Consider the following 24,107-nt stretch of genomic DNA (forward strand, 5'->3'; position numbering starts at 1 on the left):
CAGGAAGCATCTCCGGGCCAAACCTTGGGCTATCAGTGCAGCAGCTGTAGATTACTGCAGAGGGATTAAGGGCAGGACTGGTGAACCATCTGTGGGGTGCACAACTAAAATGAGGGGTCCCTTTCCCACAAATTAAGAATTTCAGGACAGTGATAGCAGAGCATGAGTCCCCCTCTAATCATGGGCCCTGTGTGCCTGTCTAGGTCTCATGCCCTTAATGAAACCTGATAGAGATTTTAACTCCGAAGGCAGTCAGAGTTGCACTCATCTCTAGGTCTGTCACTTACTCAGACAAATAAAATATTCATCTAGGACTTTGACAAAAAGTCCATGTGACAGCATTTATGATTCCCCTTGCCTCTTCTGCATATGGAAATGCTCAGACATCCAAGTAAACAAGAATTACATTTTTAACTAAAACAACATCTAGTGACTCCCTGGTCTAACTCTTCCCCTCTCTGGAGAACTTAGTTGATTTCTGGCACCAGTCAATGGCTCCAACTTCGGTCTCCTGACCCCAAATACCATGCTCCTTGAGTAAAATTGTGGTGATAGAGTGGCTGCTAATGGCTCAGACTTTGGAACCAAATAGCCTGGACCCGAATTCTGACTCCACTACTCTGTAAAACTTGCTTATTGCTTAACTTGCAAATAGCTTAACTTCTCTGTACCTCAGTTTTCTCATCTAAAAAGCGGCCTATAAACAGTACTGTGCAGGTTTATTTCATATAAAAATTCAAAACACTGACTGACATACAGAGTTTTAATATATATTAGCTCTTATTATTTCAAACTTCACTTTTAGAAACACCTTTTTTTTAGGAAACTCTATGGATAATCATACAGATTGGAATGTGAAATGAAAGCTAACTCAGAGAACCAAGTGGATCTAAAGTTAGATCAATAACTTTATAGTACAAATTTGTATTAGTGAGTTGATATGAGGATAGCAGAGCTACTCTTGTGCATTATTCATAATTTTTACTTCAAGTTTATATAAAACTGTGATATGGTTAATATGGTCATAAAATTTGTTAATGGGACATAACATTTTAAGGAAATGGAGAATGGGGACCACCATCCTCAGTCATATCTTAGTCCAACATAACTGCTACCAAATCTTGACAAAGACATTTCCCAAAATGCAAAACTATAGTTCAGTACCCTGGTGGAGCAAAAATCTTTTTAAAAAATTAGAAAATCACAATCAATAACATAAAAATGACAATTCATTATGATCAAGTAATACTTATCCCAGGAGTGTAAGGTTGGCTTATTGTTCAAATCAATAATATAATCCACCAAAATACTATAATGAAGGGAAAAATACATGACCATCCACTGAAGGGCTATTTAGTCTTCATTTTTAGTAAGACTGAGAAGGGGCCAGCTAATGGTTGAAACTCAATTTCTTTATGAAATGGTATACTTTAAATTCTGAGAGCTTCTAGCTTAATTAAACACATGAACTCTATTTTTCCTTCCTCTTACTTGTTTTCATAATTTGAGAAGGTAGTGATGCCCCAAGTTTGAGTGTAAAACAGAACAGATTTCCCTGAATGTAGCAAGTGATAAATATGGTTTGAATTGGCTGTTCCTTATTCATCTAAACATTCATCTACCCATCTACCCATCAATTATTTAACAAATACTTCTTGGTTTTGGGATGCTTTGCACAGAATGATTAAAAAAAATAAATCAACACATAGCTCACCTCATAGAGTTTACAGTCAATAAAGAAAGGTGGACACTGATTGCAAAATAATTCAAATAGGTACTACAATTGCAACAACTGCTATGAAGAATGAGACAGATGTTTTGAGATGGGGAAATGAGAGAAGGTGACCCTAAGAAGTGAAATCTAACTTTAGATTTGAAGGATGACTAGAAGTTAGCTAAGCAAAGGACGAAGGAAAAGGATTCCAGGCAAAGAGAACAGCAACTAAAAAGTCCTGAGGCTACTGAAAAATGGTACAGACACAACGACTTCTTTCTCTGGAGCTCAGGTAAAGCTGAAGAGCCCAGACTGCTCACTTCTCCCTCATACTTCTATCCTGCAGTCATCAAGAGGTAATTATCACCAACTCAATGTGATTTGCAAGAATACAATAATTACTAATGCATCTTCTTTGAGAAAACTTGTGAAAGTCTAGGAAAGAATTTTTCAAAAAGAAGTTTTTATTCTCTGACCTTCTCTTCCTGCATTCCATAGCCAAAACAAAAGAAAAAAAATAATTTCTTTATTTATGTGGATATTTTAGACAACAGTTTTCTATGTAGCATATTGTGCTTTAGAAATTGTTCTCATATTTTTGAGATAAGAGTTAAAGATACCCATAATGGTTAACCAAAAAAAAAAAAAAAAAAAAAAAACCCTTAAACTACTAGAAATAAGGTCTGGAAAAGTAATACTTTTGATTTGCTGTGTAAGGAAGCAGAGGACCAAATGGAGTCTAAGCAAATCCCATCCACTCCTCTGGTGTTGAGGCTGGATCCCGGCCCACTGGGACTTTAATATGTGAGAGCTGAGTGATTATAGGGACTGAAGATTTCTCACTGCTCTAGAGTATCATTGATTTCATACTTAGCAAAAGAGAATTGGGCAGATTATCTGTTTTTTTCTTTTTGGAAAACCTGATTAAACATTCTCATGGTCTCATACTTCTCAGAAAAGAGAACTGGTTACAATAAGAATTATAACTCCCTTTTGCTTACAATAAATCCTTTTGTTGGCTCTTGAAAGTCTTATTTTTACACAATTTCTTCCAATTCTTTTTATGGTTTCCAAAACCCAATCCCAGTAAGATACCAGTAAGTATGTGTTTAATTGAATATCAGTTACAGTTTGAAGCTGTGTTCATAAACCTGTATTGTTTTTAGTAACTAAATGAATAAGTACCATGATTATGGTTAAATTATCAGACCCTGCAATTAGACTTTAGGGATTAAATGAACTCCAATCTCACCACTTTAGGATGTGTGTTTTAAATTCTTTAGCCCAGTTTCTGAATCTGTAAAATGGGGATAACACTATACTTAACCAAGGGGCTCTTGTTAAGATTAAGAGATTATTAATATATAAGGCTAAACTAAAATAATCCACACAAAATGACATTTCAAGCAGTAGTTGTTAGTATTACATTGCATATATTTCTTCAAATCGTAAAAGGGTCTTTTTTTTTACATTTTAAGGAACATTTTGCTAATACATCTTCACACTAGAAAATTGCAGCCACTTAGGAAGACCTTTATTTACTTAAAAGTACTAGGAAGAGAGAGTTGGACTGTGAAGAAAGCTGAGCACCAAAAAATTGATGCTTTTGAACTGTGGTGTTGGAGACGACTCTTGAGAGTCCCTTGGACTGCAAGGAGATCCAACCAGTCCATCCTAAAGGAGATCAGTCCTGGGTGTTCATTGGAAGGACTGATGCTGAAGCTGAAACTCCAATACTTTGGCCACCTCATGCGAAGAGTTGACTCATTGGAAAAGACCTGATGCTGGGAGGGACTGGGGGCAGGAGGAGAAGGGGATGGATGACAGAGGATGAGATGGTTGGATGGCATCACCAACTCGACTCCGGGAGTTGGTGATGGACAGGGAGGCCTGGCGTGCTGCGACTCGTGGTTGCAAAGAGTTGGACATGACTGAGTGATGGAACTGAACTGAACTGAACTAGGAAGAGAAAGGGGAATTGGAAAAATATATGCATGTAACAACTTTTTTGCATATATAAGTGATTTATAATACTCTCTGTCTTCTCATATTTTAAGTGATTCTGATACAACTGCAATTCAAAATAGCTACAATTATTACTCAACGCCAGTTCAATCTCATTTTTCCCATTTCTGTGTGCTAACTTTTGTCATTTCGCTGCAAATTTCATTAAGTTTGGACTTGAGCAATACTTTATGTCAGAGGCTTATATACAAACAAAATACTTCAGAACATATATCCATAATAATTATTTTTAAAGGTGGTAAAAAAGCATTTGAAATCAATTAATCTAACAATGAGCGGCTTGCTTTTAGTGAGAAATAAATCTTTAAAAAAATCTTCTGTTTATCAGAAAAAAAGAGAAACAAAGCCACTAGCATTGGTTTAAGAGGTTGTTGATATATTTATGAATATTATAATATTAATACTAAGATTCACTTAACCAATAGGATATAAAACTTCCCTTAATAACAGGGACTGAATGGGACTAGAACTTCCTATTTTAATATAGTTTAATGTAATGTCCAATTTCATCACTAGTGATCATTTGACTTCCACATTATCTTCCTTGTATTTTTAAAGCAGATACAGCTGGGTGCTTATGCTTATTGAGAATAAGGTCCCTGAGGATGGACTGTCTAGGACTGAATCCTGATTCCATACCTCAGTGTGTGACCTATGTTTAATCTCTTATTCTCAAAAGGTTGGCATAAAAAAATTAGACAATGAATGCAAGGCACTCAGTACTTAGTAAATGCTCAACAAATTTTATCTATCTATCTGTCTATCTATCTACCTACCTAACAAAAGGGTATCCCTGGTAGTCAGTTCTGCTGGTAAAAAATCTGCCTGCAATGCAGTAGACCCTGGTTTGATTCCTGGGCTGGGAAGATCCCCTGAAGAAGGGATAGGCTACCCACTCCAGTATTCCTGGGCTTCCCTGGTGGCTCAGATGATAAAGAATCCACCTGCAATGCGGGAGACCTGGGTTTGATCCCTGGGTTGGGAAGATCCCCTGGAGGAGGGCATGGCAATCCACTTCCGTACTCTTGCCTGGAGAACCCCCATGGACAGAGATGCCTGGTGGATTATAGTCTACGGAGTCGCAAAGAGTTGGACACGACTGAGCGACTAAGCACACACACACCTATCAAAAATGACCACAGAAAATTCACATAAAGTCCCTAATACTTTCATTTAAGTAGCCCAAAATCACATGCCAAATGGCTAGGGAGCAAGGAGGGTGATAAACCCCAATAGAGGAACAGATATATTTGGGAATTCCTACATCCACTATTTTGTTTTGGGAGGATCTAGATCTAGAATAAGCTTTGGTGAAATAAATGAATCAAATTAGTGAAGGATTTCTTGACTACTTGTTATTTGCAAAGAAATCTAAGAGATAAAGGATGGCACAAAATGTAACCCCTCCTTCAAGAAGCATAGCAATCAAGGTTCTTAGATGCAAGCAACAGAAACTGACTTGGTTTAAATTAAATAGAAAGGCATTTGTTAATATTAAACTGATAATTAACAGCTTATAGAAGATCAGCAATGTAGGTGTGGGAGCTATGAAATCAAGAACAATGTCCAAAATCATACAGCAGAACCAGTTCAGTTATCAATGCCACCCCCGTGGTAGAGGTGGTGCAGTCCTCACGTGGACATCATTGACATACATCCTTGAGATTCTACTCCCATCAGCTGCCAAGGCTCCTACTTTTCTTAGGGTGGATTTTCCACAGTCCCTGGTTCTTAAAGCATGGGTTTCCAATTCAAAGTTATATAATTGGTAGTGTCGTAGTCTTGCACCTACCTTCTAGGTGCAAGGGAAGCTTAGACAATGAGTTTTGGGCATTATTTTGGCTTTTGTTATGGGAGCTGTGCTGTGTCTCAAAATGTAGAGGATTCTTCAAACATAGTATTTAGATATGAGGCAGTCAAAGCAGTAACAAATGTCTACTGAAAGTGTATAATTTAGGAGGTAGGATTCAAAAAGTACAGAATCATTACAAATAAATCATTTACAGTACAAAGAGAAATGTATTAATATTGTTATGCTTATAAACAAGGAAACATATAGTGACTAGAAATACAGGCTCTAAAATCAGGCATGCATGCGTGAGTGCTCAGTCATGTCTGACTCTTTGCGACTCTGAGGACTGCTGTCCGCAAGACTCTTCTGTCTATGGAATTTTCTAGTGAAGAATATTGGAGTGGGTTGCCATTTTGTAACTGACCTGGGGATCAAACCCATGTCTCTTGTGTCTCCTGCATTGGCAGGCAGATTCTTCACCACTGCGCTACCTGGGAAGCCCTCAAAATCAGGCATATCTGGGCTCAAATCTCTGCTTAGACACACTGTTCAATCCTGGATAATAACTTACTACATTCTCCAGAATCACTTCTGTCTATAGTTCTAAATTTGATCCAGGCTCTACCAATCAGATACACTTGTTAGAGACTTGAACTCAGAACTGAACTGAGTAGAGAGAGGTAGGGCATGAAATGTCTATCTTAACAGCATAGCCTGAGAGGCAGCTGGTTTTGGTCTAGCAGCTACAACAGTATTCCCATTTCTTTCAGAATTGTGATCCACACAGTCAAAGGCTTTGGTACAGTCAATAAAACAGAAGTAGATGTTTTTCTGGAACTCTCTTGCTTTTTTGATGATCCAGAGGATGTTGGCAATTTGATCTCTGGTTCCTCTGCCTTTAAAATCAGCTTGAACATCTGGAAGTTCATGGTTCACATATTGCTGAAGACTGGCTTGAAGAATTTTCAGCATTACTTTACTAGCGTGTGAGATGAGCACAATTGTGCGGTAGTTTGAGCATTCTTTGGCATTGACTTTCTTTCGGATTGGATAGAAAACTGACCTTTTCCAGTCCTGTGGCCACTGCTGAGTTTTAGAAAATTCACTGGCATAATGCATGCAGCACTTTTAAGCACCATCTTTTAGGATTTGAAATAGCTCAACTGGAATTCCATCACCTCCACTAGCTTTGTTCCTAGTGATGCTTCCTAAGGCCCACTTGACTTTGCATTCCAGGATGTCTGGCTCTAGGTGAGTGATCACACCATTGTGATTATTTGGGTCATGAAGATTGACTCAGTAGGAGTCACACTATCCTGGCAGGAGCAGCAGATTCCTTGCCAATGCAGGGCTGAGTTGTGATTTTGGGAACCATAGCCTAGAGTCTGTTTCTTTATTCCTCCCAAGAATTCCATAAGTAAAATAAGTCTCCCACTTAAAGTAGATACATGAGAGTTTATATTTTCTTCAATTAGACTTTTACCTGATTATCTGTGTGGCCTTTATAAATTACACAACCTCCCCAAGGCATCATGTCCTCATTTGTAAAGAGGACATAGTACTAGCAGCTGCTCCATGAGAGATCTGGGGGAGATCATGTCTGTTGCTGGGCAAGACTGAAGACAGGAGGAGAAGGGGACAACAGAGGATGAGATGGTTGGATGGCATCACCGACTTGATGGACATGAGTTTGAGCAAGCTCCAGGAGTTGGTGATGGACAGGGAAGCCTGGCATGCTACAGTCCATAGTGTCTCAAAGAACTGGACGCAAGTGAGTGACTGAACTGACTGACTGACTAATGCCTGTGTATACACAAAATCACACCTGGCACTAAGTAAGCATTTAACAAATGGCAGTTACGATTACAGATGATGGTGATCACGAAGACAATAAATATAATAATCGTGGTACCAGCCACAGTGGAAATGGGCTAAGGGATAGATGATAGGCTCTGGAGGCTACTGTGAGTAGAGAGGCATTTGGTTTGCAGTGTTGAAAGCCTACTGAAAGGAACGTATCTTCAACTGCTAACATAAGGAGCCAGGTGGAGGATGTGAGAAAAGTCAGTGTGAACTGCAATTCACTGGGCTTCAGCTATCAAACACACACCACATTAAGTCTTCTGGGAAGGGTTCAGGGAAAGTCTGTGGGTGTATTTATGCCTCTGGCTTCTGATGTTCGCATCAGGTTTCACAAAGTGCTTTCAAGCCTTCACTAAACATGCTAAGAAAGTCACCAATGTGGCATTTTCACTTAATTAGGATCAAGTATAAAATGAAGCTCAGCCAAGAAGAGACAGTTTTCAGAGGATGACAGCCTTGTTGGCACCTATCCTGAGCCTATGGGCTTCCCTAGTAGCTCAGATGGTAAAGTGTCTGCCTGCAATGCAGGAGACCCGGCTTTGATCCCTGGGTGGGGAAGATCCCCTGGAGAAGGAAATGGCAACTCACTCCAGCATCCTTGCCTGGAAAATCCCATGGACAGAGGAGCCTAGCAGGCTATAGTCCATGGGGTCACAAAGAGTAGGACACAACTGAGTGACTAACACACAGCTCCTGAGCCTAAAGGAAAACCAAGTTAACAAGTCTGTACCCCCTACTACCTCCCCTCCAGGAGGTTGCCACAGAAAGAGTTATCATATACAGTGCGCCCTGAAACTGTACTTTTTACCCTAATGGATAATTTCAAAGCAAGAACTAAATGAGCAGTAGAAACATTAAAGAAGGTGGCCTTGACTCTCAGGAAGGTAAATATAATACAATGTTAGTTTCTGAGCAAAGTCTTATCCAACACTCAATATCCTGAGGGACTCTGGAACTTTTTTAGTTTTTAAGGAAATGTTTCACATTTACCAACCCATAATGAGAATCAGTTTGCTTGTAATTGCTCCTTGCTGTTCCTTGAGTTTCAAGCTGAGCCTGGACCAACGCATGCCTAAACTCACAGTTGTGCATGGTCAGAGGGGTGAGCAGCTCTTGGGCTCTGAGCTCATTTAATTAGTAAGTCAGGTTAATACAGTTGAGGTATGGAAGCCAGGGAATTCATGTATTATTTATACTGATGTCCTTTCAATATTACAGAGCAAAAATCTAATAAAGCATTGTGTCTACTGCTAAAATGTTTCTGCTTCAATTTTCTGTATCTAAAAACTCTAAATTACAAAGGTACCTGTTGATTCATGTGGCAGTCTTGATCACTGCCTACCCACACTCTACCCTTTGGGCCAGCAGGTACTAAAGTACACATTGTTATTACTGTTGTTTCGTCACTAAGTCATATATGACTCTGCAACTCCATTGGATCATAGCCCGCCAAGCTCCCCTGTCCATGGGATTTTTCAGGCAAAAATACAGGAGTGGGTTGCCATTTCCATATCCCCAGAGGATCATCCTTACCCACAGATCAAACCCAAGTCTCCTATGTTGGCAGTTATTGGCAGGCATATATTTTTACCGCTGGGCCACTAGAGAAGCTCACTATGTACGCACACACATACTCATAAACTGCTTTACACTGTATGCCATGGAAAAACAGTCTAACGGTGTGCTCAGGAAAATGAAGCAAGCAGGTAGATTTTCACCAGTGAGACTGACAGATACTAATTTGATAACACTGGATTTTGCTTCTTTTTGGTTTGTCCACTTAGGAATAATAAAATAATGGATTCCTTTGCAATTAGGGGAAGATATTTCTTATACTTCTTCAATTCTAATGCACTTGATGTTCCTTTTATATTTTAGAAGTTATGAAGTCAGTATATAATACCAAGAGGTGAATACATTCAATGTAGAATTTCAGTATTCTTATTAATGTAACAGTGAATCTTACAACTGATTGTATTTAAGAGAAGAAAAACAGTCATTTGCCAGATACTGATATCTTACAAAACAGATATCCTGAATGGTTGTAATGTTGGCTCAAAGGCTGACTTATAATCTGTACAATACTTCTAATATTCCTTAAGTACTAAGTTCTTTTTGCTTTTAATTAGTTCCTTTTCCACTAGGAAAAATGCCCATATCATTTGCAAGCTGCACAAGATGTCACCATGAACATAAAACAAGCGTTAACAAAACTCTCTTCCATCAACTGGAAGTTTAAATGTCCATCAACAGAGGAACGGGTAAAGAAGATATGCCACATATATACAATGGAATATTACTCGGCCATAAGGAATTAAATGCTGTCATTTGCAGCAGTATAGATGGACCTAGAGTCTATAATACTAAATGAAGTAAGACAGAAAGAGAAAGACGAACACCACATCATATCACTTATACGTGGAGACTAAAATATGACACAAATGAACTTATCTGTGAAACAGAAACACACTCACAGACAGCCAACAGACCTGTGGTTGTCAAGAGGTAGGCAGGTAGGGGAGGGATGGATTGGGACTTTCAGATAAGCAGAGGCAAAATATTATATACAGAATCGATAAACAGAATCCTACTGTATAACATGGGAACTCTATTCAATATCCTGTAACAAACCATAATTGAAAAGAATAAGAAAAATAACATATATATATATATATATGTATTACTGAAGTACTTTGCTATAGTGCAGACATTAATACAACATTTTAAATCAACTATACTTCAATAAAATAAATTTGAAAAACAGACGCACCCTTAATATCCAAGTCACTACTCTTCTAATGGTGGAAGAATTGGAAGGGCAGAAGCCTTAAAGTCCAGATATACATGAAGGTCACGATAATATCTGCATAATGTGTCAGAGTCTATATACACATCCTGGTACTTTTCTGTGGTCACATGGAACTGATAATTGTTAGATGAAGTTCTCATCTACCAAGGTAACTCCGCACCATAAGGACTGGAAGAAAAACCCTGCACTTCCACAGCACAAGATGAAATTCAAGAAAATACAAAAATAGGACAGTAATTCAAATTAAATTTGTATTCAATGACACCATGGAGCATCTGTAACGTTCTTTGCTTTCCCCTTGAAAAATATTATGACAGCCTTATTGGAATGTCACAAGAATATCTTTCTAATTTGAAATAATTTGAAGATCACCTAAAATACTCGTTAGCTTCATTATTTAACACCACTATCTGCACAGACACAGATACATGCTTATGTAAATTGTCTTCTGTGTGATGCTTCTTAGAGCATTAATAAGATTGATCAAAAGCCCCAAGGGGGCTCTAGATTTATTTTAAAGATGGAAAATGTGGGGGTCTTAGACTTATTGCTCTCAGACACAACTGTAAAATGTATTCTTGTGAGGAAAATCTAAGAAAAGAAATAACATGGCAACAGACTATCAACAAAACACACACATCATTTTACTTAAAATCTTAGCAGGGATGTGATTTTCATCTTTCCTAAACAGCACTGCTCCCAAAAGTATATGCATGTGGGATCTGCATCTTCACATAAACCAGTGATGTCTTAATTGTCCTTTAACTAAAGTCCTGCATATTTTTGCTGATGACAAGCAAACATCAACCCAGAGTTCTTTCGAAATCATCTAATCCCACCACTTGCCCAATGCAAGAATTCCTTCTTTCCTAGAAAATGGTTTTATAGCACATGGCAACCTACCAGATTTTTTTTACACATGGCAACCTACCAGATTTTTTTATCAGCTGCAATTGTTATGAACTTCTTATACACACACACACACACACACATATATATTTCAGTAAAAAAAAATTGCCTTTTGGCATCTTTTACCATTAGTCTAGTTTTGCCCTTAGGGCAGACATAGTCTGCTCTTTTAAGAGGACAGTCTGTGGTGACTGGAAAATAGCTATCTGTGTAAACACTGCTATCCGTTCTCTCCTAGCTTCCCTTCTTCAAGGGAAATAGGCCTCTCCTTTACTTTTTTCTGCTACTGGTTCTTCAAACTCCATGGTTTATGTGTCACTCATATTTGGTTTTCCGGTTGCTAAATATCCTTCTTAAAATGCTGTGCCTCTAATTGAGCATAATATTCCAGGCATAATTTAATAATGATAATAATGATGCTATAATGAGAACAGCTGCTACTGATGGAAAAACCAGGACTAAACAAAGATCTCCCTTTTGATTATTTCATCACAACAAGGTATCAAAATATTATACAGATGAGAAACCACAGCTTAAAAAAAGTTAAGTGCCCTGATTCATGAGTTTGAAGAACCATACCAGACGGCACTTAGATTCAGTGAATGTCCTCTCATCCACCATCCCCCAAGAGCTCAAAACCCTATCTGATCACCATTTCCTCCATGACAGGAGGTATTTTAAACCTACTGACATAAGGTGTCACTAATTTTCACTTTAGGTGTGGAGAAACACAATGTTCTCTTTTTTCTCTAAGTTCTTAATTCTATATGTATATCTACTGAAATACTGACCGGCACATAGCATGACCTGGATCCAAAACCTAAACACCTGGAGATGGATTTCTCCTTTTTATTTGACAAATAAGTTTCACTGACTACATGGTGATAATTATTATTAGGTCCCATTTAGTTCAGCAAATCCAATTTGTTCTACAGAGCTTCTCCATTCCTCTAAATTTAAGAAAAGTTGTAAAGTAAGCACAGACTATCCTGACCTTCTAGATTCCTCAGCACTTTATTTCAGGGCTTGCCTTAATCTTCCTTTAAGATCTTAAAGAACTAAATATTTCATCTTGGTATCACTTTTCACTAAAGTGGCTTTTATATTCACATACATATTTAAACAATATTTATCTTCCTCATCATAATAAAGGGAAACAGAGATACTGTCTTTTGTTCACCAGTATGTCTCACGAGTTTATTACAATAATACCTGGTAAATAATTAGTGCTCAATTAATACTTAATGAATGAAGAAACTATTGAGTGGAAACAAGCATGAATGCATTAACAATAAACTCAATCCTAATATGCTCCTACTCCAAGCCTCCCAGAATCAAGTTACATCCTTCTGTCTGGAATGGAACCAATATATTAATTATTGATATGGAGACAGGTGACAGTGATTTAGTAATGCAACTATTAGGCTCATTAGCATTTGAGAGAGGAAGGAAGGGAAGTAAGGAGAAGGGGAGCGGGGAGAGAGAGAACAGATGAGTATCTAGAGTTTGCTTAACAGAAAGAAATAATAAATGAGGTGAAATGTCAGGCATCAACTTCAAGTTAGTTGTTTAAAAGACAGGATCCTAAACCTGTTTCAATAAGACTGCTTAACTACCTACTTATAATAACATCTTGTAAATTACTAATAAAACATTATGTCTTATTCTCTATAGCAATGATTTGCTATCTGACGAAATATGAATGCACTCCAATTCTTCTTAAGGATAGACTATTTTCTCAGTTTTTAAAATAGGGATCTTCCTGTTAATCTACTTCATACAAAATCTAGTTGCCACATCACTACAGATTAATTGTGCCAATCATTAGGTGCATAAACTGGGGCAAATCACTTTACTTCCTGTACTGTCTTTCTGTAGTTGTAAAGATAGAACTATTAATACATCCATTATAGACTTTAAATTAAAATGCTCACAGGAGACAAAGAAGATTCTTATATAATGATAAAGGTGTCAATTTATCAAGGAGATATAAAACTGTAAATATACATGCAACATCACAGCACCTTAATATATAAAGGAAATACTAACAAAATTAAAAGGAGAAATAAATAGGAATACAATAATAGCTGGGGACTTCAATTTCCCACTGTTAACAATGGAGAGATTGTCCAGACCAAGAATCAATAACAAAAGAGTAGTTTTGAGCAATACTATAGAACAAATGGACCTAACAGACATACAGGACAGTCCACCTAACAGCAACTGGATACGGCTTCCTCTCAAGCATGCACAGAACACTTTCTAATATAGATTATATGCTAGGTCATAAAATAAGTCTAACAAGTTCAATAAGATAGAAATTATATCAAGTATCTTTTTCAACCACAATGGTATGAAACTAGAAATCAGTAACAGGAAACTCACACACACATGAAAATAAAACAACTCAATCCTAAACAACTAATTTATCAAATAACAAACCAAATGAGAAATAAAACAGTTCTTGAAGTAAACGAAATAGAAACACAACATAACAAACTTATGGAATGCAACAAAAACAATTCCAAGAGGAAAGTTCGCAGCTATAAACACACGTATGAATAAAAAAAAAAATAAAGTTCTCAAATAAAATAAACTACCTTGAAAAACCAGGAAAAGAAGAAAAATCTAGGCCTAAAGTTGGCACTATAGAGAACAGGATACCAATGAAAAGAAAACAATTATAAATGAAAAGACTAGCAAGATTAAGAGCTGGGTATTTGAAAAGATTAAAAAATTGACAACTGTTAACTAGACTAACCCAGAAAAAAAGAGGAAGGGCAAAAATAAACAAAATGATTAATGAAAGAGAAGACATTTCCGCTAATACCAAAAAATACAAAGGTTGATGAGACTACTATGAACAATTGTATGCCAATAAGTTCAACCTTGCCAGTAAGTTAAATAACCTAGAAGAAATGGATATATTACGAGAAACATACAATTTACTAAGACTGAATCATGAAGAAATAGAAAATAAAAACAAACCAATTATTAGTGAGAAGATCAAATCAGCATTGAAAAACTTCCCAACAAAAGTCCAGAAGCAAATGTTTTCACTGGTGAATTTTACCAAGCATTTAAAGAAGAATGAATGCCAATTATTCTCAAACTCCTCCAAAAAATTAAAGAGAAAAGAATGCTCCCAAACTAATTTTACAAGGCCAGGATTACCCTGACACCAATGCTAGACAAGGATACTGCAAGAAAAGAAAACTACAGGCTAATACCCTTGACATGTATAGATGCAAAAATTTTCAACAGAATAATAGTAAACCAAATTCAACAGCCCACTGGAAAAATCATACACCATAAGCAAGTAGGATTCATCTCTGGGATGCAACGATGTTTCAGCATACGCAAATCAAAATGAAAGATAAAAATCATATGATTAACTCAACAGATACAAAAAAAGCATTTGAAAAACCATCAACATTTTTTTTCATGATAAAAACCTTTGTCAAATTAGGTTAGAAGGGATGTATCTCAACATAATAAAGGCTATTATATAACAAGCTCACAGTTCATATCACACTCAAGGACGAAAGGATGAAAGCTTTTCCTCTAAGATCAGAAATAAGGGGTCCACTCTCACCACTCCTATTCAACACAGTACTAGAAGTACCAGTCATAGCAATCAAGAAAGAGAAAAAGAAAGAAAAGATATCAAAATTAGAAAGAAGAAAAAAATGTCTCTATTTGCAGGTGATATGATCTTTCACATAGAAAACCTTAAAGATTTCCAAAAAGCTGCAAGAAAACAAATTCAAAAAAGCTGCAGTACACAAAATTAACATACAAAAAAACAGTTGCAATTTTACACACTAACAATGAACTATCAGAAAATGAAATAAAGAAAACAATCCTATTCATAATAGCATCAAAAACAACACAATACTTAGAAATATAGAATGTTTAATCAAGGACATTAAAAATCTGTATAATGAAATCTGTAAGACACTGAAGAAAGAAACTAAGAAGATGAAAATAAATGGAAAGATATTCTATGTTCATGAGTCAGAAGAATTAGAATTGTTAAAATGTCCACTACCCAAAGCATCTACAGGTTCAATGCAACACTTACCAAAATTCCACTGAAGTTTTTACAGAAATGGAACAAACAATCCTAAAATTTGTATGGAATGACAGAAGATCCTGAGTAGCTAAAGCAATCTTGAATAAGAATAATAAAACTGAAGATTTCATACTCCTGATTTTAAACTATACTATTAAGCTGTAGTAATCAAAACAGAATGGGTCTGTCATAAAAACACACATAGACCAATGGGACAGAATTGAGAGTCCAGAAATAAACCTTCACATTTATGGACAGCTAATATCTGACAAGGGAGTTAAGAACAATCAATAGAGAAAAGTCTCAGTCAAAAAAAGGTGTTGGGAAAACTGGAAAACCCATGCAAAATAATTTATATCATGGAAATGCAAATCAAAACCAAAATGAATAACCACCTCGCACCTGCCAGAATCATCATCATAAAAAAAGATAAGAGATAAGTGCTAGCTAGCTAGAATGCGAAGAACAGGGAATCTTGTGCACTAACGAGAATACAAATTAGTATAGTCACTATGGAAAACAGCATGGAAGTTTCTCAAAAAATTAAAAGCAGACCTACCATATGATCCAGTAATCCTGCTTCTGGATACACATCCAAAAGAAATTAAGGCACTATTGCTGAGAGGTTCCTACATGCCCAGGTTCACTACAGCACTCTTTGCAACAGCCCAGACATAGAGTTAACCTAAATGTCTACTGTTGGGATGAATGGATAAAGAAAAGGTGACACACACATACACAATGGAATATTATTCTTCTATGAAAAGGAAATCCTGCCGCTTGTGACAATAGGAATGAACCATGAGGGCATTAGGTTAAGGGAAGTAAGTCAGAGAAAGAAAGACCAATTTTGTATGATCTTCCTTACATGTGGAATCTAAAAAGAACTCATAGAAACAGTTAAAAGGTACAACTTTCAGCTATAAGGTGAATAAGATCAGAGTATCTAATCTACAGAATGGTGACTATAGCTAATAAGGCTGTACTATGTACTTAAAGTTGACAAGAGAGTAAATATTAGAAGTTCTTCACACACACCTCATAACCATTTGAAGCAATGAATGTTTTAAATAACCTCACAGTAGTGATCATTTTGTAATATATACACATAACAAATCATTACATGGTGCATCTTAAGCTCACATAATGTCATATGTCAATTATATCAATTGACAATATGTCAATTATTTCTCAAAAAAGTTGAAAAAATCTCTATCATTTATCAGGGTAATTGTAAATTGAAATAAGATAGATAAAAGCCTCTCTATAAAACTTAAACTTCTAGAAGTCTAAGGAATTATCTATCATGTTAATTTTAAATATTCATGCCAGAACTACACGACATGAAACACTTGGGTGTTGATTGTGTTATTTACTAGGCATCATCAGTATTTTTTAAAATAAAAAGACCTTGTTTACTTACCTATGAGGGTTGTGAAAGGCTTAAATGAAATAATACCAGTACAAATCCTTTAATCATGTATAATTATGGAGAGGGAGGTGGGAGGGGGAATCGGGATGGGGAATACGTGTAAATCTATGGCTGATTCATATCAATGTATGACAAAACCCACTGAAATGTTGTGAAGTAATTAACCTCCAACTAATAAAAAATTAAAAAAAAAAATAAAATATCAGTCAAATTCTACCACAAAAAAATGCTCTTACCACAAAAATTCATTAGTACATAGCAACAAACTTTTTTCAAATTATCCTTACATCAACTATTTGAAGCAACCAAAGAATCAGAACTTTGAGGAACACTATTCTCTAAACTATATCATAAGTTATGAAAACACAATGCCATTTGAAAGATATCTACATAACAAATGATCAAAATCCCAGAGACCAATTTCATTAAATAGCTTCTTGTAGCAAAGATCTAATGTGAAAACAATGATGATTTGGAAATGCAAGTATGAAATCAGGCTTTCAAAAAGTACATGTAAATTTAATTATCCCTCGAAGTTATTTTTTGAAATGGGCAAAAATACCAGGAATGTGTCATAAATGCTGTATTTCTGCTCGAAGCAGTGATTTAGAGTTGCATCTTGCCAAAGCTTGAGTTCCTCCGAAAGGCAGAGGGTATAAGGAAAGCAGTCAAGCTACTCATTGTTTAGAATGCTGGATATAAAATCATCAGCTTCCAATTGTTTGACAGAATGAAATATAAAACCAACACAAAAAATTGGCAGAGAAAAAAAGATTCAAAGTCCTACTCCACCTTAAATGGCCTCACTGTGTAACCTCTGAAATGGTAATGGGTTATGAAATCAATGTTTTAGCCTACACAAAAGTATAGGTAGCTGAATTGTCAAGAAGGATGCTGAAACTGTGGCCTAGAAAAAGCACCAACACTCTAAACAGGTCAGCGCAGGAAACAGAATACATACATGCATCAAACTTGCTCATCATTAAGCCTTCAGCAAGAATATAAAATACATTTTAGACACTGAAAATAGTTTCTCGAAAGAGAAAACAACCCACCGAGCCACGATGTATGAATACGTTAACTAATTCAGAGGCCATCTTTACTCTGCAGTTGCAGAGATAATGTTTGTAAAAGGCAAAGACAATTAGGGCATCTTGTATCATCCTGCCATCTCCATCTATTTTCCCTGTTGCAGCTCTCTGCACCAATTCCATATAATAAATGCCCGAAATAACCATTAGTCTCCTTTCAGACTCTTAGCATTTCCCTTTAATTGCTAAATTACTGCTTCCCTACACTTCTCTCCTGGAATTTAAGGATGAGATGAAGAGGGTGGCAGCATCATGGAAGGAAGACACTGCCAGTGCCTCCCTCCACCAAATTTGGCGTGCTAGCACAAACTTTGCAGGACTGTGGTCTGAACATGAAAGAGGGTAGGAAATTTATGCCCAAGGAGAACCTTAAACCCAAGTGCAGTCTAGATGGATTCTCAGAAAAACTTACAACTTTCAATTTCCAAGGTGCAGTTTTGTTCATCCAGTGGGTACCGCCTCAGGTCCATCATGCAGGCAGCTGTGGTTGTAATTCTAGAAAAGAAATGTCAATGATACATGCTGTTAGCTGGTCCATGACTGAGCTGGAAAAATTAAGTCTCAAAGAAGACAGCACTGGGTCTCAAGGAGCCTGATTTAGCCTAATCTCTAACAAAAAGAGTGCTACAACTTTGGATAATCATTTTCCTTGATGAGCCTCATGATGCTTTGTAAATTAAACAGAGTGTACTAAATCAGTATTCTCCCAAGATTTGGTCCATTACCTACCTGGTACCCCAAATCACCTGGAAGCATTTATTAAACAGGCAGTTTCTCTTCTCCAGAAGCTCTTGGGATGGAATGGGGCCATCCCAGGACTCTATTTTACACGCAGGACAGGTGACTGAGAAAATCAATGTGGCTCTCAATCTTCCACTCCTGTTTGTTTTCTCCTTTTCTCAAGACCTTACAATCAAATTTCCCAACAATCTCAGCTTTGGTCCATCATTTTTGACCTTTCTATACAGAGTGCAGTGCTTTGCAAGTGTGTTAGTATAACACACAATAAGTCTTTCATCTGTCACCTAATTTGCTCTGTCCTGAATAATCTTTCTCATAGCCCTTTAGAGAGTTTCCTCCTATTGGTTGGCAGGATTATTCATTTAAAACACACGGTACCTTTATAGTTTATCAGGGAAAGATGTATATGTCTCCAGTGTCTTTATATTTCTCTGTCATCATTTTTAACTAACCTCTCTTTTCACCAATAGAAGACATACTAGAAAGAGCCAAAAAACATACAGTCCTAAGTGATTTATCAGTATGGTTTCTGATCAATAAGGCAACATGATGTTATGAAAAAGTACACTTTAAAATACAACAGACAAAGGTATGAATCCTAATTCTGCCCCGTTAAAACTGTGATATACATCATGATGGTCAATATATCCTAACCAACCTTACCTTCTTTGTCTGTAAAAAGGGGGCATTTTAATAACGATAATAATTACTTAACAGTTTCCAGACGAAGTAATATAATACTTTATGTAAAGAATATAGAAGAGTACATCTGGTGAACAAAACCAAGAGGAAAAACTGGTGTTAAAGTTGATGAACTTTGGCATACTCTACTACAAGAGGCACTGTACTTGTGTGTTGGAAACAGAGAAATAAATGCAGCCCTAGCTTGAGAGAAACAATCAACAGCTAGACCTTTTCCATTAAATGGTCTCAGGCACTGGGCTTCCCTGGTGGCCCAGTGGTTACGAATCTGCCTTCCTACGCAGAGGGTACAGAATCGATCCCCTGTTGGGGAGCTAGGATCCCACATGCCTCATGGCCAAAAAGAAAAAAAAAAAAAGAAAAGGTCTTGAGCACTACTTAGACAAGTAGTCCAGGTAGACTGAATCTATGAGATTCCTTGGTCAGGTTTAAGCATCTTATTCCTTTGTTGTAGGATGAAATGCATAATTGAGTTAATGTAAGTAGTTCCTGCCCTTTAGTTTGATTACTGCTTCATTAAGGTTCGTGCTTTGCTAATTTTTGCTTTCCTATTTAGTCATAAGTGAGTATCCTCTGACTGTTGTTCATCTTGGACTCCTTCGTCTCCTTTACCAGGAGGATTCTCTGCCTCAGCTCCTCAGCCATCTGCCTTCTTCAGCATCTATGGCCGCATTGCCCGACTTCCATGTTACTACAGATCTTGGTCTCCCAGTCTCTCCATCTGCCTCCCTACTATTATTCATACAATGGTAACACATTTTAAAGACACAGATAGGATTCTACCACTCCTCTTCAAAATTTTTAGAGGCTCTTCCAAAACATTCCCAATCTTGGCTATGACCTACTGTTACCTGAATAACCTAACCTTTTCTTCCCAGTTTGATCTCATACCAAGTCCTCACTCACTATTTCCAGTCTTCACATCTGTTCTCTCTGCCTAGAATATGAATTTCCCCACCCCCGATACTCACAAAGTCCTATATTTTCCTGGTCCTTCATCTCAAAAATCACCTCTTCTGAAAGGGATTTCTTAAGCAGTCCACCCAAAGTGGCTGCCTTAACTCAAGCTCCATCTTAGCTATTTATTTTCTTCAAGGAATTATTGCAATCTGAAATTATCTTGCTTATTTCTATTTTGTAAGAATGATTTTTCCCAGTAAAATTTAAGCTACTTAAAAGCAGACTTTTTTCTATTTATTGTAAGGGAATCAAAAAGGATCTGTTGAAAGGATAAATACATGAATTACAGAATCAAGCACTTGGTTTTGTTGTGCATAAATCTTTTATTTGGGGGATTATTTTATTGCATAATTTCTCTTTTTTAAAACTTACAATATGTCTTATGTTTTAGAGATTCATTTTATATTTTTAACAGTAAGTAAAACTTAATCTACTTATTAAATTACATAACTAGTTAAAGAATTTACCCTACTATTAAACTGATTGTTTCTGCTTTCGATGGGACTGATCAAATGTCTATAATTTATTATTTTATAATTTCTAAAAATTATATAAAACTTTAACATTCACATTTGCTCAGGGTTAAAAGAGGACAATTTATTTTGGTTATATGATACTTGGCTAAATTTTTCACTGGTCTACTGTCTTTTTTTAACATGCAGATGTAACCTGAATTACCACTAACATAGAGGAACCTGTATTGTGTAGAAGAGAAATTATCAAAGGAAATAAAATTAGCTACCTAGTGGGCATATAAATTCTCATGCTATTTAAGTAAAATAATAGACACAATCTTCATCTTGATACACTAGAGAAAATCAATTTTTTTTGATAGAATGAACACCAAAGACATGAAAGGTACAAGGGCATACATAGGATAAAGAGGGATAGTCATAACTAGATGTCTGACTGTGTAAGTGAGGTGAAATTTGCAATTGCTACTATAGGCTGTGGTTTATACTTTCTACTGATGCATATTCAAGGCAACTAACATCTGTGAACACTAGGGCTGTGAGCAAGAAAAATAAATTGACTAATGCTATTGCAGAAGCAATTGGGTTTCTACTCATGCTTTAAAAATGAAGTATTAGGAAAGTGTTTTTCTCACATCAACAACATTCAGATTCACACTGATGTTTCACTTCTTTTTTTTAATGTGATAGCATACTTCATAAAGGGCTTCCCTGGGGGCTCAGGGCTAAAGAATCCGCCTGCCAATGCAGGAGACAGATGTGGGTTCCATCTCTGGGTTTGGGAAGACCCCCTAGAGAAGGAAATGGCAACCCACTCCAGTCTTCTTGCCTGGGAAATCCCATGGACAGAGCCTGGAAGGCCATAGTCTATAGTGTTACAAGAAAGTCAGCCATGATTTAGTGACTAGTGACTAAAAAACAACAACTTCATAAAAATAACTAAATATATATAAATGTTTTCTAGTTGATGTTTATAAGCATTTGTATCTCCTGTTGGGATTAAAATAGAAATTCTGTAGCCAAAAAATCCACTTGGAATCCTGATCATACAGAAAAGGATGACTGACCAGGGACAAGTCACTTACATGCTCCAATGCGTGGGCTCCTGAAACAATGAACTAGAAGCCTGCCATATTGTTTCATTGTGAGATGATAAAAGTAAGGAAAAAATCTGTAACACTAAATGTTCTTCATCTTTTGTTATTACTCACTGCTAATGAGTAGATACAGTGATAACTCATTTAACCAGTAGCTATTTGGTAGCGGGCATATGTATATGTTTGTATGCATGAAGAAATATAGAATATTCACACACTTATAAGCAAAGCATAGCTATGAAATAAATCATGTACTAACATATAAATATTCAAAAAGAGTCACTATGTCATATGTGTATATGAAATTCTTAACAAATTTTAAGACAAAGTACAGACTGAACTGAACAGACATTAACAAAACTGCATATTTTCTAGGTGCTTTGTGAGATCAGAAACCACATCTATTTTTATTTGTATCTCAAAAATCTTGCCAGGTGCTGGCTTATGCCAAGATTAAAATAAAAATAATAATAACAACAACATAAAAGAAACAAAGACAGTCAAGGTCACAAGTATTCTCAAACTGAGGATTTTGAAACAATTCTCTGATATGTGTCTGATTCAATTTATTAAAAAATGTTCTAAAACAAATTTGAAAGTCAAAATCATCCTTACAGAAGAAGCCACCTTGGAATAAATTTTATTCAGAAAAGCTCAATGACCAACATCAAAATCTATTCCTTGGGACATTCTGAGTTATAACAGGGCTACATTTCTCTAAAAATAAGTCAACAGAATAAATATAATTAATGGGTTTTTCATGAATCTGCCTTTCTGAATCCTGATAAACATCCTTAATGGGCCTTAAATAACTCAGAATCACTACATTCCAAAGAGTCTTTAGGCAGGTAAAGTAGTAACTCATTAGACAGGTATCATGATTAAGTTTTAAGACCATTGGGAAATATACGAAGACAGTCCAGTTTTCAGTCAAAGGAAACATTCAGTATGCCTCCAAAATGAAGATTGGAGGAAATCTCCTACAGTTAAAACTGGAAATGTGTCTTCTTTGGGGGGCTGAATACTACTGCATGATGAGAGCCACTTTTGGGGATCACCAATATTCTAATTGGGCTAAGAGATCTTTAGATAAACTTTTTATTCCTCAGCCATCGGGCACAGTCATCCAAAAGATTTATGTCGCAAAATACTGACACAGTGCAGGAAACCTAAATTTGTAACACAGCATAAAAATTCACTAGAGGCATCTATAAAATCAAGAAATACAACTATGCCAGTATTTCATATCAAAGACATAACAGACATTTTAAAGTGTCATTAACTGAGATTTACAGATGCAAGTATATCAATCCAAGTTTGAATATGACCTAAGATAGTTATTAAATGATAATAAATGCCTTTGCCCCTCGCCAATAGGAAATAACTCAGAATCATCAACGTGATACATGGGATCTTTCAGCAGATTGTTCAAGAGGGGCTTTTAGGGGCTAAAGTATATGGTTAAACATGTGCCTTAACATGTGAAAAACTTGTTAGGATTTCAACCAGAGATTATCAAAAAGTAACTCTGAACTTTTACTTTGATCTATCAAGATAACATTCCAGCTGTTCCACCAAAGGAAAAAAAAAAATTCAGCATCTTGGCATATTTTTTTAAGAAAATTAGCTACCTTATCCCCAACTATGTTCAAAAAGTAATGTTCTAACTCACTGCATGCTTTTACTTTGTTCAAAATGTACATTTACTTAAACGCACAACTTATTCTAATTACAAGGGACAAGAAAGGAACCTCTGGGATTAGTAGGCAGCATTAATAGAGAAAAATTAGGATGTTAAAAAGGTCAATTATCAAAAAATACACTGAACTTTTTGTATGATTAAATACGTATTATGAAAATACATATTTTTCTAGCTGTAAAACAAACATTAAACACTTCCAGCTATGGGGGAAAATTCCAGTTACTTTATTTCAGCATAAAAATAACTGAAATTTTGAGAAGTTCTAAATAGCTCATCTGAGTCACTTCCCCTGAAAGTATTTAATTTTTTTTGGTTTTAATATCTCCAAGAAGACTTGACATTATTTTGTATCTTACAATTATTCCAGTTGGGAAACTAATGTCTTACATATATCCCCTTATATGTTCTTGTCTTTTGTAGAGTAGACAGAACACCTATTGCAGGAGTTAGCTGACTTCTGCTCTGGTGTTCTCAATAATAATATACCTCAAATTAATTGATCTCTTACTATGTTCCAGACACCATCTAGTGTTACTGAAACATATCATCTTATTTAACACAAGGAGTGTCCTATCATTATTCCCATTTTACAGATAAGAAAATCAAGACACAGAACAGTAGAGTGATTTTCTCCAAAAGTCACAGTGGGAGTAGTGGAGTTGAGATTTAAATCTAGGATGTTAGTCTCCAGAGCCCACACAGGTAACTACCAGGCTATCACT

At 36.3% G+C, this 24,107-nt stretch overlaps 1 protein-coding gene across 4 annotated transcripts in view; it reads right to left on the reverse strand.

Annotated features, from left to right (window-relative positions):
- The window catches only part of GABRB2 (gamma-aminobutyric acid type A receptor subunit beta2), a 273,763-nt gene that overhangs the window by 113,015 nt on the left and 136,641 nt on the right, over positions 1–24,107 (reverse strand). For all 4 annotated transcript variants that reach the window (XM_043913472.1, XM_043913474.1, XM_043913471.1 and 1 more), the window contains exon 6: positions 18,123–18,205. In XM_043913472.1, the coding sequence (XP_043769407.1) occupies positions 18,123–18,205 (83 nt within the window). The remainder of the gene's footprint in view (positions 1–18,122; positions 18,206–24,107) is intronic.

This window comes from Cervus elaphus, chromosome 9 (assembly GCF_910594005.1).
Source record: "Cervus elaphus chromosome 9, mCerEla1.1, whole genome shotgun sequence".
Classification (NCBI taxonomy): Eukaryota; Metazoa; Chordata; class Mammalia; order Artiodactyla; family Cervidae; genus Cervus; species Cervus elaphus.